The sequence below is a fragment of the Elaeis guineensis genome, chromosome 4 (genome assembly GCF_000442705.2).
Source record: "Elaeis guineensis isolate ETL-2024a chromosome 4, EG11, whole genome shotgun sequence".
In the NCBI taxonomy this organism is placed as follows: domain Eukaryota; kingdom Viridiplantae; phylum Streptophyta; class Magnoliopsida; order Arecales; family Arecaceae; genus Elaeis; species Elaeis guineensis.
Window position 1 is genome coordinate 22,656,813 of NC_025996.2, and position 16,073 is coordinate 22,672,885.

The window sequence follows — 16,073 nt, forward strand, 5'->3', positions numbered from 1 at the left end:
CTAGTATAAGTAAACTAGCTAATGTTGGTAGTAGAGATTGGAGAAATCTTAGTGCTAAACTTAAGAGTCATGAGATGAGTAATGAGCATGTTATTAATATGTGTTCATGGATTGATTTAGAAATGAGACTATTAAAAAATAAAACAATTGATAAAAGTATTCAAGAACAAATAAATAAAGATGAAGAACATTGGAAAAAAGTCTTATTAAGAATTTTTGCTGTAGTAAAAACTCTTGGTAAAAATAATTTAGCTTTTCGTGGAAAAAATGAAAAGATCTATCAAACAAATAATGAAAATTTTTTAAGTCTAATTGAAATGATTGCAGAATTCGATCCGGTAATGCAAGAACATATTCGACGTATTAAAGATGATAAAATTCATACCCATTATCTTGGACATAATGTACAAAATGAATTGATAAATTTGTTAGCAAATGAAATTAAAAATAAAATTATTAAAAAAATTTTAGAAGCAAAATATTATTCAATAATACTTGATTGCACTCCAGATACAAGTCATCAAGAGCAAATATCTTTTATATTGCGATGTGTAGATATTTCATCAAGTCCAATCAAAATTATGGAATATTTTTTTGAATTCTTAAAAGTAGATGATACAACTGGAAAAGGTCTTTTTGATGTCATTATGGATGAAATAAAATATATTGGACTTGATATTAATAATTTAAGAGGATAAGGATATGATAATGGATCTAATATGAAGGGCAAACAACAAGGAGTGCAAAAAAGACTTTTAGATATAAATCCTAGATCCTTTTATACACCATGTGGTTGTCATAGTTTAAATTTAGTACTTTGTGATATGGCTAGTTCTTGTACTAAAGCTATATCATTTTTTGGAGTGGTACAACGTATCTATTCACTATTTTCTTCTTCTACTAAACGATGAAAAATTTTGCAAGATAATATTTCTGGTCTAACTCTTAAATCATTATCACAAACACGTTGGGAAAGTCGTATTGAAAGTATTAAAGCAATAAGATTTCAAGCTCCACAAATAAGAGATGCTTTATTGGAATTAGCAAAAGTTAGTGAAGATCCTAAAACTAAAAGCGAAGCTAATTGCTTAGCAACATATGAGCTTGAAAATTTTGAGTTTTTATTAGGTATGACTATTTGGTATGATATATTATTTGCTATTAATTCAGTTAGCAAAAGTTTACAATCAACAGATATGCATATTGATGTTGCTATAGAACAATTAAAAGGTCTTCTTTCTTTTTTTGAAAAATATAGAGAAGATGGATTTGCATCCGCTATGATTTCTTCTAAAAAAATTGCATTTGAAATGAAAATAGAACCTAAATTTCATGATAAGCGTATCATTTGCAGAAAGAAACAATTTGATGAGAATGTTGACAATGAAATAACAAAATCTCTTGAAGAATCATTTAGAATTGATTATTTCTTATATATAGTAGATCAAGCAATTTTTTCACTCCAAAATAGATTTGAACAATTTAAGATATATGAAAATATTTTTGGTTTTCTATTTAGTGGTAAAAAATTGAAGTCATTAGATAATGATAGTTTGAAAGAATATTGTCTTAATCTTGAGTGTTCTTTAAAATATAATAACTACTCTGATATTGATGGTTTAGATTTATTTTCAGAGCTAAAAATTTTAAAAGAAATTATACAAGTGGAAGATAACAGTCCAATGGATATACTCAATAATATAAGACGACTCGACTCTTTTCCAAATGCATATATTGCTTTTAGAATAATGTTAACAATTTCAGTAAGTGTTGCTTCGGCAGAAAGAAGTTTTTCAAAATTAAAATTAATAAAATCTTACTTAAGATCAACAATGTCTCAAGAAAGATTAAATGGATTAGCTATATTATCAATTGAAAAAGAAATATTAGGAGAACTTGATTATAAAAATTTGATTAAAAATTTTGCATCTCAAAAAGTTAGAAAAATAAAATTTTAATAAAAAATTTATATAAATTTTAATTAAATAATTATATTTTAATTTTTAGCTTTAGGCCTCCAAATATGTTGAGCCGCCCCTGCATGGTAAGTTATTATTATTTCAGTGGTCCATCTACCTTCATCAAAAAGAAAAGTATGCAATCTTTTTTTTCTTTTTACATTAACTCCGTTCTCAAATCTCAATTTCAATCTCTTTTCTATCTTCCTATGAAAAAAAAAATGTGCATAGGATGTAAATAAATGATCGTACTTTGCTTAGTGACGAAGATTTCGAAATAATTGATGCTAAAAATTTTGATTCAAAGAATAATTTTTCTATCAATAAAAGACAGAAATGATTATATTATTTTTTATTATCATATTTGTTGGTGCAAAAATCCGTCTGCGTCAGAAAAGCTGGAGTCGAGAGAGTTGCGGTCGCCGTCGGAATCTGCAAAAGAAGTCTAAACCGGAGTTGGGGATGCTCCGGCAAGACTCTCCGACGCTCAAGTCAGTTCTCTGCCTCAATAAGAATGGAGTGCTCGAACGAAAATTTTAGCAGAATTTTGAGATAGAAATTAGAGTTTAGAGAATAACGTATCTGGGGTCCCCCTTTTATAGGCGGAGGGTGCAACAGACTGATAGCGACGTTTGTAACCGTCTGGCAGTGGGCCGCTCGGGGTCAGAAGGAGTTTGTTATGAAGAGTAGTGGAGTGAAATCGTGGCCATCACCGTGGCCTGCCACGCGAAGCCTGTCGCGGGGAGTGGAGCGGCGTCCGTTGTCGCGACTTGCCAGAGAGTGGAGGAGCCGCGCGGAATCCACCGCAGGAAGTGGAGCAGAGTCGTGGCCATTACTGTGGCCTGCCAGGGAGTGGCAGAGCTGTGCGGTATCCGTCGCAGGAAGTGGAGCAGAGTTGTGGCCATTACTGTGGCCTGTCAGGGAGTCCAGGCCTGTCGGCCGAAGCTCGGTTGAAGTGTCTGGCGGAGAGAAGTAGCTATCCATCTGAGAGGAGCTCGGATGTTGCTGGCGAGCCTTCTATCATTGGGTGCTGTTGGGCGTTAATACTATAGGCGAGGGCCATCCGCTGTAGGAGCTCAGTCAGAGACTTTCCGTAGACGAAGTTCGGTTTCACGCAAAATTCGGCAAAGGGTCGACCGGCAGCGGATGTCGAATAGCGCTGGAGAGTTTCATCTGCTGGAGGGGTCCAGCAGCTGGAATCCGTGTGCCGTAGGAGTCCGTCCGGAGTCTATCCACTACAGGAGTTCGGTCGGAGTCCGATCTCCGTAGAAGCCCGGACGGAGATCATTTGTCGAGGGAACTCGGCCGAGGCCTGCCTGCAATGAAAATCCGAAAGGAATGCATCCACAATGGGAGCTCGGGTGAAGGCTTACAGTGAAAATCCGGCACGGACCACTCGTAGTAGAAATTTGAAGTAGACCGCTTGTAGCAGAAGTTCGGGATAGATCGCTTGCGGTAGAAGTTCGGAGTTCGGCCTTTGTAGGAGTTCGGATGAGATCTACCTGCAACAGGAGTTCTGGACGAAGTCCGGCTCCCGTGGGAGTTCGGATGAAGTCTTCCTGCAGCCGGAGTCGGGGATGAAGTCCGGCTCCCGTAGGAGTCTGGATGAAGTCTTCCTGCAGCCGGAGTCGGGGACGAAGTCCGGCTCCCGCAGGAGTCCGGATGAAGTCTTCCTGCAGTCGGAGTCGGGGACGAAGTCTGGCTCCCGTAGGAGTTCGGATGAAGTCTTCCTACAGTCGGAGTCGGGGACGAAGTCCGGCTCCCGTAGGAGTTCGGATGAAGTTTTCCTGCAGTCGGAGATGAAGTCCGGCTCCTGTAGGAGTTCGGATGAAGTCTTCCTGTGGCTGGAGTCGGAAACGAAGTCCGGCTCCCGTAGGAGTCCGGATGAAGTCTTCCTGCGGCCGGAGTCGAAAATGAAGTCCGGCTCCCGTAGGAGTCTTCCTGCGGCCGGAGTCGGAAATGAAGTCCGGCTCCCGTAGGAGTCCGGATGAAGTCTTCCTGCAGTTGGAGTTGGGGACGAAGTCCGGCTCCCGTAGGAGTCCGGATGAAGTCTTCCTGCGGCCGGAGTCGGAAACGAAGTCCGGCTCCCGTAGGAGTCCAGATGAAGTCTTCCTGCAGTTGGAGTCAGGGATGAAGTCCGGCTCCCGTAGGAGTCCGGATGAAGTCTAGAAGGTGGTCGATCATCGTGGAAACTTGGATGGAGTCCGTCCGCCGTGAAGAATCCGGTCGATGCTGGTGGGGGTTTATCCGTCGGCAGAACTTGGGAATGTTGCGGAGGCTCGACCGTCGGAGAGGTTCGGAAAGATATCGCCGAAGGTCGGAAGTCGGTAGAATCTCTGGAAGATAACTCCTGTCACAAACTTCGACCGGGAGATATTTTATACGTAATAATATTATTTAAATAATTTGAATTAATATTTTTATTTAAAATATTTGATATCATCAATGATATTTTTTATATTATATTAAAATTTTAATTTATAAAAATATTATTTAAAAAAATAAATATATATATCGTGCGTCATAGGATCCTAAGCTAGTTAGTAGCTGGAGTTCCATCTTAATTTAACTTTTACGCTGACGCTAGAAAAATTCTGGCAAAATAGGAAGTTCGTCTCATATGGTATTCCCGGGTAGATTTTTATTCCTAACATGTGATGACAACGATGAGATTGCCGTGCTATGACTTGCCATGACTCGGTGTAATCGATCCAGGGATGCCGTGCGTCCATCCGTTCGCCCAAAGGCGGCGGCCACACGACAAATGGGCGCAGACAGACCGCATCACCGTGTTTGACTCCGTGGTTATGCGGGACCCACGCGGACGGTGGTGGTCCACCAGTCCCGTGTCAAATCCCCTCTCTCGGGGCACCCCAAACATATTCCCCTAATGATTAAAAGACGCCATCATCGTGCGTCATCGTTCCTTCTCCACTGTGGTCGTCCATCTCAAGGAGGCGATCACCGGTCACCATGCTCCTCTTCCCACAATTCAAAAGGACAACGGTCAGTCATATTAATATAATAACCTAACAATATATAACATACCCAGGGATCTCGTTTATGTCTCGTTTATGCCACGGCAGCCATATTGGTGTGACAATCTAGGAATATGGAACAACCCAAGGGCCTCATGTATATCCATGGATTTTTTTTAAAAAAAAATAAATTAAACTATGATATCCATTCAAATTTATATATTTATTTATAAATATTATAATTGATCTATCACCAACTCTAATAAATCTATGCCATAGTATTCATTAGTGTATATAGATTATGAGTTGAATTAGTTAGATATTATTTATAATAATACAGGACTTCAACAAAAAAAAAAAAGTTACTACAAAAATATTATTTAAATTTATTGATTTTATATAAATATTTAAGATATTTTTAATAATAATTGATATAAAATTAAATACATGTTCATAAAATAAATTTGGTCATAATAAAAATTTAAATATTATATTATTTAATTATTGTTCTATCATAACCATCGTTGTATTAGACAACTGATTATTTTTATTGTTTACCAAATAGAAATATTTTTGACAAAAAAATAAAATATTTTTTTCAAAATCAGAATCCCATACTTGGATGAAAAATGATTTAAATATATTTCTTGATTTGAATAAAAAATTTTATATTTTCTTTATCTTCCACCCCACCCAATTTTTTTCTTATATTTGCTTTGCATCCCAACTTAGCTCAAAGGCAAGTTAGACATTTTACCAAAAAAAAAAAAAAAAAAAAAGACCAGCAAAAAGCATTCTTTCTATCATTTCAATAAATGATAGTTTTTGAAGGATCATTGTTTAGCAACAATATTAGTTATATTGCAATTTCAGTTCCCGTTGCAAGGTTGTAAAATAACAACGAAAATACCTTCATAACAACTATAGAGTTCCTCTTAAACAATAATTGTTATTTAGTTGTTATATTGTCACAATATCAATTATATAATGAGAATTATATGTATTTCTGATTTTTTTATTATTGTTCTGAATAGAACAACATACTTTGAAAATTCAAATCTCATCCGTAGTTTAAATTTAGTATTCACCCGTAGCTTAATTAAATTTAGTCTTCTATGCCATGAATGACAACTTTCTAAATAGTAAGAGTGGTGATTTTTCATTATGCATTCAAATGCTAAAATTATGGTTGCATGACCTTTAAACGGAATAGTTGATGCACTTGAAAAGCTTCATGTTCTGTCCCATATTCTTGTATCCACATCTCTAATTTTTCTCTGCCCCCCGTTTCGGAAGAGGCTGTGCGCTTCGTGGTAGATGATGCCGCTATTTTGTCATTATCACGTTTTTTTTGATGACATTTTGCCATTATCACTTGTTATCATCTATTATAATCTCTTTGGTTTCTTTGCCTGAGCTTATCGAAGTATAGTCGCTGTTGCACCGATTTCAATTTCCTATTTTTGAGATAATGATCTACAGAAATAACATCCAGCAATCAATTATTTTATTCTGTAATAGCAAACAATAATTTCCAAGTATGCTATCCGATCGAGAAACCTTCGTCCTTCGTACTAGATCATGACCGTCAACTCGATGAATCACAGTTTCTGATTACAAAATGAATGGCTGCCGTTGCCCCTTCCATACAAAACGGCGAATAACGGGGTTAACTCCCACTCTCCCGAGGTCCGGATCGAACGTGCCGAACGCTAGGCGAATATCCCACGAGATATTTCGTATACGTAACTAGCCTAGTAGCCTTCAATTTCCACTAAAAGTCATTCCCAACACCTGCATAAAGCATACATGCGACCACGCGCATCCACCGCCCCTCGTATCCATCTTCATCCGACACGTCCATTTAAAATTCTTTGGCCACAATATCTGATCCATGCCGGATCCAAACTTAATATCCTCCGACCAAGCCGGATTCAAGTTCGTATTTGCCAAAGAAAAGAACGATTAATCTTCTTTTATGACATCAACTATTAAATCATAATTTATACAAATTTCAAAGCATTTCACATGCATCATGTACAATTGAACACTAACACGTCATGCTATCCTCTGTATTTCATTAATTTTTGATTGCGCACTATCCACCGTGCATATGCTTTGATGGCTTCGGATGGGATCAATTTTCGCCACTCCATGACGGCTTATAAATAGAATCCAGCTCCGCCACCGCTCGGCCCGCGATCACGTGGTTCCGCTTCGCCGTGTCGGATCGGGAGTGCGCTCCGAGACCCGCTTGTACGGCCTCCTCCCCGTCTCTCTCCTTTTGCCCGCTTCCCTCCTCCATACTTCGCGAGAGTTTGTTACAGAGTTGTCGAACAACCCTGGATTTTTCTTTTTGCTTTTAGTGTGTGCAAATGTATATACCTATGTATCGTTTAGGTCTTATAATTCCCAAATCTTGATTTTTTTTTTCCTTCCCTTCTACGGGTTATTTAAATTCTTGGTGGTAGAAGCCGTGGCCATCTCGGTCATTGGGTTTGCTGATGGTCATCTAAGAGTTCAGAAGCATTGCAACGCGAGACTCGGATTTCTTCCTGGTAATGCCCTTTCTTGCCCAATATTTCTACTATAATTTTTTTATTATTATTTATTCCTTGATGATTGACGTCCACAAAGTACTTGAAAAAAGGTTTTCTTTTTTTCCGCTATCGTTCTGCAGAAAAAGTTCTTTTGGTTTTATACGTCATGATATTGCTATATTTGGATTTCTGTGGCCCAATCTCGAGTAGTCTATGAATTGCTGCAGAGAAGCTTGATTTCTTGGGATGGGTGAAAGAATGAACCAAGAAGTGGTTTGCCATAGAAAACAGAGGATGTTAAACGGATGATTCTTGCTTTCTTGATGCGTGTTAGAGTAGTTTATAGCAAACAATACGCAATTCCGGGGAGGAAAGAGAGTTTCTGGTGATGCTAGCGAGGCCATGGATCTTAAGGTTATATTGCTTACAAGGGCCGTAATTTTCTGTCTTCTAGTTTTCTCTTCAGTTGTAGTTCTGGCCCTGGAAAATATAGAGCTTTTCATCTTTTGAGCTCAAGAAAGAAAAGGGAATTACTGCTAAAGATCTTGAATTTCTTGGGTACTCTGGCTCCAAGTAACGAAAGCATTTTCTTTAGGTAGTGTCGAAGTCATGGTTTTATTCTGAATAAAAAATTCAATTTTCTATTCGTAGTATAGAACATGGGTAACATGCTTCCCAATGACTATTTTAATCAATTATATGATACTAGCAGTGAGTTTTGAACTTGAAAGCTAGCTTAGATCATTTGCTGCTATTCAAGAAAGGTTTGCAAAAGATTGAAAAGATTTTTCCAGGATTGGTTCTCTGGTGATGTCCCTACCTTGATAGCGACCCTGCCAATCCGAGCTTCCTTCAAGCGAAGCCCCTCCTTTTCCATCCCGTATTGGTCCATGACCATCCTTTGCATCCTTCGTGGATATCCCACATGAAATTCGTGATGAGGGGATTTACCTCTCCCTCCTCTATCCTACTACGAGATTTTATAGTAATGTGGGCTTGGTTACAAGCTCAATGTCGAAGTTCAATATGTTATAGCATTATTCTCCATAGTCACATGTGGTTCTTTTTATTCTCCTTATTCACAGCACCTTTATCACATTCCTCAGATCACTTTAGGCTGCCTTTTTTTCTCTTTATATAGCCTCTTCCTATGGTCTGGGATGAAGCCTTTGTTGAGTGGAGTTGAGTTGACTTGCATATCTCTTTTCTATGGATCTCCTTTGTATCAGTTTGCCTTTTGCTTCTCCCATAGATGTCCATTATGCTATTTACAGGGTCACCACAGCATTTACCTAGGTTCCTTAATTTGTTTGAAGATTGCCTTTCGACTAATTTTGAGACACTTTGCTCCCTTATGATAGCTTGAGAGGTTGAATGTCAGTTATATTAAAATGTTTCATGATTTATATTTAGGTGTAAGAAAGCATAATGAAGTCATCACCTTGCCAGTTGACTTCAGGAGCTTTTGATTTGGTTCTGTGCAGAAGTTGTGAGTGGCTTCAAACACCTGTACTATTTTTGGTACTTAACCTTAGAAAAGAGTGCCTGTCTAGCTGATCAGCAAAAAAAGATCAAAGCTACAATATGAAAGATCTTTGCTACAAGTTAATCAAATTAAATGACAAGTGCAGGAAAAAGTCAAATGAAATTTATTAATAGAAATGGTACTTAGATTGTATTTAGTTGCCTATCATACATTTGAATCAGATCTGAATTTCATTTCACCATTTTGGCTGATCATCAAGGAAGAACTGAGTTAGATTAGCTGCATGTTATAGTCGTTGCTTCCATTCTAGAATCTCTTAGCCCCCTCAACCAGTGGTATTATTTAAGTTCCATCGATTTTTCTAGGCCAACAGGGGTCTGTCATGGACCTCTTCCTTTTTAATGAGACCATATTGTACTAGGGCAGACAATCCTCTTAGTCAATATAAAGTAATCAAATGGCACTGGAATGAAGAAGAGCTGTTTGTTGATACCTGTGCAATAATACCATTCTTTTAGAGACTCTATCATTATGTGACAAGTCAGTTCTTTCCTTGTCATGGCTCTCCATCAAATCTGAAGTAGTACATTTTAGGTAAGGAAATTCCCACTGTTAAGTACAGATAACCTGAAGGAAGTCTGCTGCTCCATTTACTTCACAAGAAAGGCATATTTTTGCTCGAAAAGACAGATTATGTTTTGTCATCTACCCATCACACCCGTCACTTTATTAAGTTAATCTTTAGATGGAATTTCTGAACCTGAAATTATTCACTAAAATTTTTGAAAGACCAGCTAAGGAGATATATGCGTTGACAATCATTCTCGAGACTCAAGAGTGTAGCAAAAGTTCAGGAAAGCATTTTATCAATCAAGAAGAGGATAAATCTACATTTTGGAAGCATTCACCAACAGGCTAGTCCATGATTCTGGGGAAACAAAATAGGGAAACTGGCCAATGCTCCATTTAGCTAATGGCTTAAAGAGCACACAAAGATATCTCCTTTGAGGTTGTACTGGCATGGTAAATTTCAAATTACCATTGCAAGGCTGACAATCTCCTTCAATATGGACATACTACATCTTGGTAAATTAATCATGGGAACTGTGCAGTACATAATACAATTTTATATGTGGATGATAAATATTTGTTTCGTTGAAACAAATATTCATCTAGTTTGGAGAATTTTTGAGTTGCCTATTGTTGTTTGTATGTATATATATGCTTACGCCTAGATATTTTTTTATGCATAGCTCAAACAGGTGGAATGAGGTAAAACTGTTCTTGTAAATGATTGTTGTAAAGATCAAAGTAAATTCCTCAGAGAACTGAATTTGTTTAAGGATTATCTGATGGAATCTACACATGGTTTGAAAAGGAAACTGCAAAGAGTGATAATTAATAACAAGTGAAAAATGATGTGAGGAGAGTTGTGTTTGATAAATAAGGAAGATGGTAGGAAAAAAAATTGGCAACTACCATCTGGAATAATGTCGACATGACAATGATGTACGATGAAAACCTTTCTGTGAGATGAGCGCCAACTGCCTATAGAACTTATCATAATGAGAATGGTTATGGAAAATTATCTTGTGAGCTCACTGCATGAGTTAGGGGTGGAAGAGAATGGTTTTAATTGAATCAGCTAAGTGTGGAAATATGATGGTGAAAGAAAATGGTGGAGCAGCTGAAACAAAGCAACATATTAGACCTTACAAGATTACCATCCCATAGATTGGCTTAGGTCCTTACTACTGAGGATTGATTCAGTAAATTTACTTGAACAAATTTTAAAATTACTTGTGCTCGATTTGGGTAATTATGGTAATTTGATCTGTTTCTGTACGACAGAAAAGCCTGTTCTATTAATAACAATAGGAGCGGTTTCATATATCCATTCTTAAGCTTTTTTTTTTATTTTTTTTAAAAGAATAATTTGATTTTTATATATGAAAATCAGGTGACTTCACTCTATGTGGACCAACTAAAGAATTTAATTATGCTGTAGTCCATCTGAGGACGATTTCATGATTGAATAAGGACTGGGCTGGGATTTTTTACCTGTGACCATGCTCTATCAATTAGTTCTTTCATAATGTTCACAAAGAAATTGTTGATGCCCTCATTTCTAGATAAATTTGTAGTCATAATGGATTATAGAAAAGAAAGGACATAATACAGGCGATAGTTGTTCTGACACTTTCTCCTTCATACTTCAGTAGAGTTTCTGTCCAACTTGACTTCTTGTCTATTTTCTTTCATCATATTCTTGTTCGAATGCCATGTAATATAAATCTTTAGTGTGAGTTGTGGTATAATTCTTTTTCTCGGCAAGTCTATAATGTTAACATTTTCACAAAATTCTTATACTGGACACATTGCATTAGCACTCATTATGTTTTTTTTAATAATTTTCTTTAAAGTGGATGGAAGTAATGAAACAATAAATATTAGCACATTTATTTTTTATGTAGCTTAAAGAAAGTTATGTACCTAATATCTCATTGAGTTTTAGTTCGGAAAATTCATTTCTAACAATTATTCCCCTTCAGTCTTATATGTATAATTCTTGTGGGTATAGATTCACATATCAGACGCTAGGATGGTTAACTTTGGAAAGAGATTAATGGCAGATCAAGTTCAGGAATGGAAGGGGTATGCTCATGTTCCTTGTTACATTTTTTTTTCAGTAAAAGAACTTATAACTTCTCTCTTACTTTTATCAAAGTTGCATTGTAAAGAATATTGTCCTAATGGCACAGAGAAAAGTGCTGATTGAACTCAAATTTCTTCTTTCCCCTCTTTAGAGAAGAGCCTAACTCAAAGTTTCCTAGCTAGCTGAAAGAAGAAAAGGAGGCTATTCATGATCATTTGAGATAATCCTTGTTTCTGCATGCCTGTAATTTCTTCATATGACTTATTTGAAATGAACAACTGGCTTTGTATCGCTTTATGTTTTACTGTGAAGCCTTATAGTTAATGTTTTATATGAATATCTTGATCAACAATTACAGTAAGTATGATCTGCTATCCAGTGGCAAACTATTTAAAGTTTTAAACCATATAATTTGTTTTAGTCTTCATACCAATATACCATTCCTTTGTGAGGTTCATACTTCTATTAGGAAAGAACTAATCTTCTTGTGTAGCTGTAGGTTGGTAACTTAAATGTCACATGACACCCAATATGTCTGTACACAAGTATGAGTTGATACATTTATGGAGTTATGCATGTCAGAATACATGTGTGTGTTGGGCACATTGAACAGTAATGAGGCTTAATTGTGTACTGTAAAAAAGTGCATTACCATACTTTTAAACATCCATCAACCTTAAAATAATCTTCAATGTGAAAAAAAAAAAAAGGAAAAGAAAAAAGATTAGATAAGAAAAAGACAAAAAATGTTGTACTTGTATTGAACCAATTGCACTTACATATGGAAACTGCAGACCTTGCTATCCGGTTTTCAGACTGCTTCCTGATTGGGTTGATACTGTACGCCTCGTATTCCCTAGTTCTGTCCAGTTCTTTCAAACACTGATGCCTATAGTAGTCTAAATCTCTTTAATGCAACATCTTAGTTCAATCAATGCCTATGCCATATACACACATGCATGGTAAAAGTATCCAGTGCAGTATCTTTGGCACTATCAAATCACATCATTTTTGTTTGTGCCTATCTGCTACCTTTTTGTTTGCATAGGACTTAATTGCATTTTGGATCATTTATTAAGAGGCAGTTGGATAGCAAAAAAATTGTTCAGAATATTTGAATGTTTCATTTAGATACCCTTAGATGATGAAAATATAATAAAGAAATTATTATTTAATTCATTTTTAGTTGTTGTTATTACTCCTTTGTCACTCTTGTTGCAATATATTTATCATGATTTTCTCATGAATTACTATTTTGTGGTATTCTTCTTGTAGAGTAGATGATGCTTGGTTTTCAGTTTAGTCTATATGGTTTGATGTTGTGAAGTTGACTTTTTTCAGTTTAGAGTTAAGCAATTAACTGGAAAAACATGTGTGCAAAATTCAGTTCTTTCATTTTATTTGATTGGTGGTCCAATGTGAATTTTTGTTACTTTGCTGTTTCTAGATACTACATTAACTACAAGTTAATGAAGAAGAAAGTAAAGCAATATGTTCAGCAGACTCAGGCAGTTGGAAATGACCGTCGTCAGGTTCTTAAGGAGTTCTCAAGGATGTTAGATGACCAGGTATGTGAATAACCATTGTACATCTGCATTGGCTTAGCATTGATACAACATTCTGAATATGAATGTATGTCTGTGTGTGCATATTCGTATATGTGTGTATATAGAGGTCTCAAGAATGTTAGATGACCAGGTCTATGAAAAACCTTTGCACATTTGCATGGGCTTATCGTTGGTGAAACATTCTGAATATGTCTATCTGTGCGTGTATGTGTTTCCTGTTAGTTGGGCATTGTAGGAGGATAGAAGGTGCACTTTGTGTTTGCAAGTGGGTGGGGAACCGTAGACATTGCACAAAAGCATGAGTGGATCGTGACACGTGCTTGAGTACTTGTATATGTGGCATGCTTACATGTACATCCATCTGCAGCAGCTGTGCATGCATCCCACCGCTGGCAGCAGCTTGGGCTGGGATCCATGATGGATGGAAGGAGGGTGCCACTCCTACAACAACCAGGAATATATCCAATGGTGTTGTCTTTGGCTCCCTTAGGAGGGAAGTGTGTAACGATGGGCTTGTCTCACAGTTCATGATCAGTGAGAAATCTAAGCTCTGGTAATAATTTCCTGCTTCTCCATAAATGCGGTCAGAGATGTCCTTTTCGAAATTGTAGGCTCCCCTAATGATGTAGATGAATTCTCCACACTTCCATTTGCTTGTGCGGTTCCAGTTGTCAAAAAATCTAAGCCACAAATGTCCTTCAACTCCGGTGGAAGCCCAAGGCCAAGAAGGAAGATAGATTGCATTGGGGGAGTAGAGGACTGGGAAACAGAGCAGAAAGAGATTGACAAGGAAGATCCAGAGCATGCAGAGGCTCATTCATTGTCTTTGAAAGAATTTTCGCTTCTCTGGTTCGGACTGGTGCCAATGCCACACCTTTGCGTCCTAGCAAGACTTTCCCTGTTCTTAATGGCAACATCTACTGCCATAACTCTCATCTCCCAACACAAAGTCCTGGTATTCTTGGCAAACTCCCATCGTACTCCTCTCTGTTTCAATCAAACGTAAGAGACAACAACCCAGCAAACCATTCTTCCCTTTAAAGGAGCAGAGCGTCCGGCACAAAGCTCCACATGCTTGAGTATTTTTCATGTGTCAGATCTTCACTTTATCTGATGAAAAGAAACCAATTGATTAGTTAATCTAAGGTTGACCATCATGTCTCTTGTTACATTATGAAATGAATAAATTAATTTAACAATCTCGCATCTATTCAAACGTGTGATATGCACCTATACCATCATTGAAAACAGTCCATTTTGTGACCATGTTATGCTTTGTAAGTAGTCTCCAAAGTATTTATATCCATTCTGTTTCTTCAGGTGCCTGATGCTGTAGATATTAATTAATGCAGTGTACATTCGAAACATATGATCCTATATATATATATATATATCTGTGTGTGTGTGTGTGTGCATGTCAGTGGGGTGTGTGTTCTCTCTCGCCCCCCCTCCCTTCTCCCTCTCTCTCCCCTCCCTCCCTCTTATGTAAATGAACACATATTTATGCATAAGTAGATGTGTGCACACAAACACAAGAAAACATTCATACATACTTTTGATAACAAGAGCTTCTTGATCTTTCCTCCCTTAAGATCCAGTTACTAGATGCAATTGGGTGTCATTTATTGTCAAGATCAAACTATGAAACTTTCAGATGTAATTGTGCACTGCAGTTGCAATTTTGCTTCTCAGCTTTATTATATATGAAATCGGGGAATATTGATAAGACACCTTGTCTAGAAGTATTAACACAGGTCTGTGCAGTTTGTACCATGCTATTATATCATCAGAGTGCCATTGGTGCGATTCGAGATTTGACTGTTCCTCTCCTTTTACTCTTTGGATGAATTTTACAGTTAGTTGCATATACCAAGTCAAGAATTATAAGTGTTTAAAGTTATTATTTTCCATATATGTAGTCTTAGGGCCATCTATGATCTATATGGAGATCTTATATGAAATTTTAGTTGTTTTCTTGTTATTTCAGTTTTCTAACTCTTGCTGGCCATGAACATCAATTTATGATCTAAGATTGTCTCAGCATAAAAAGTCATTCCTAGGATCATTGGATCGACTTATCATCCATTACCTGTTAAAATGATCAGGCTCATACTGTTGGTATAATTTAATTAAAATCTTATTCAAATTGTTATCAAGTGCTAGAGATAGATAACTGTTGTAAGAACTTGATTGAGTTCTAAAACATGGTGAGGAAATGAAATGATATTAGAAGATGGATTGACATGCCCAATGAGTAGGGCTAGTCGATGAAGTTTTTAAGTGCCATGTGATGTGCTGCCCTGGCTTTGGTGCAGTATGTGTAATGCCATGCTTGGCATGCACCGGCACACATGCACTGGCACATAGCTGTCTCATGTGCTGCTAACAGACTTACATCAGATGCCAGTCTATATCGGCTAGCATGGACAGCACTTTAATCCTTTCTTAATGAAGCCCAATCATGGATTTATGAAATGATACCTGAGATATCACAGGAGCTGGCCTAATTGAGTTGTTGATTAAATGAGTTAGTTTTATTCTTTGAAAAATGGTTCTTGGCAATAAAGGCCAGATGATTTATGAAACAATAAGTGAAGGAGCTATCATTAGAAATTGGATGAATTTTGATATATTAAATACAAATCTGACGGTAGAGTCAGTTTTAGATGATTTGATCAATGAGTGAAACAAAAAATCATTTAAGATCCACTCAGGATGAAAAGTTGGAAGAGGAAATATCACATGACCCAAATGTGATAAGGAACCCATGATGAGGCCTTCTATGTTCAATCAGGTCTCTCGAGACATAGCCAACTTAAGGCTTGATTAAGGAGGACATGTCACACAATCCAAATGTCAATATCAGACCAGTGATCATGATTGAGTA

At 37.0% G+C, this 16,073-nt stretch overlaps 1 protein-coding gene across 4 annotated transcripts in view; it reads left to right on the forward strand.

Annotated features, from left to right (window-relative positions):
* The first annotated feature begins 7,048 nt into the window (after positions 1 to 7,048).
* LOC105043377 (SPX domain-containing membrane protein OsI_17046) overlaps positions 7,049 to 16,073 on the forward strand; it is a 28,035-nt gene continuing 19,010 nt past the window's right edge. The window contains exons 1-4 of one of the 4 annotated variants that reach the window (XM_019850062.3): positions 7,049 to 7,192; positions 7,408 to 7,494; positions 11,515 to 11,617; positions 13,066 to 13,186. In XM_019850062.3, the coding sequence (XP_019705621.1) occupies positions 11,565 to 11,617; positions 13,066 to 13,186 (174 nt within the window). In that variant the 5' untranslated portion in view covers positions 7,049 to 7,192; positions 7,408 to 7,494; positions 11,515 to 11,564. Of the gene's footprint in view, positions 7,495 to 11,514; positions 11,618 to 13,065; positions 13,187 to 13,286; positions 13,317 to 16,073 lie in introns of those variants that run through there. The other 3 variants (XM_019850060.3, XM_073255852.1, XM_073255853.1) reach the window with 3 other exon arrangements.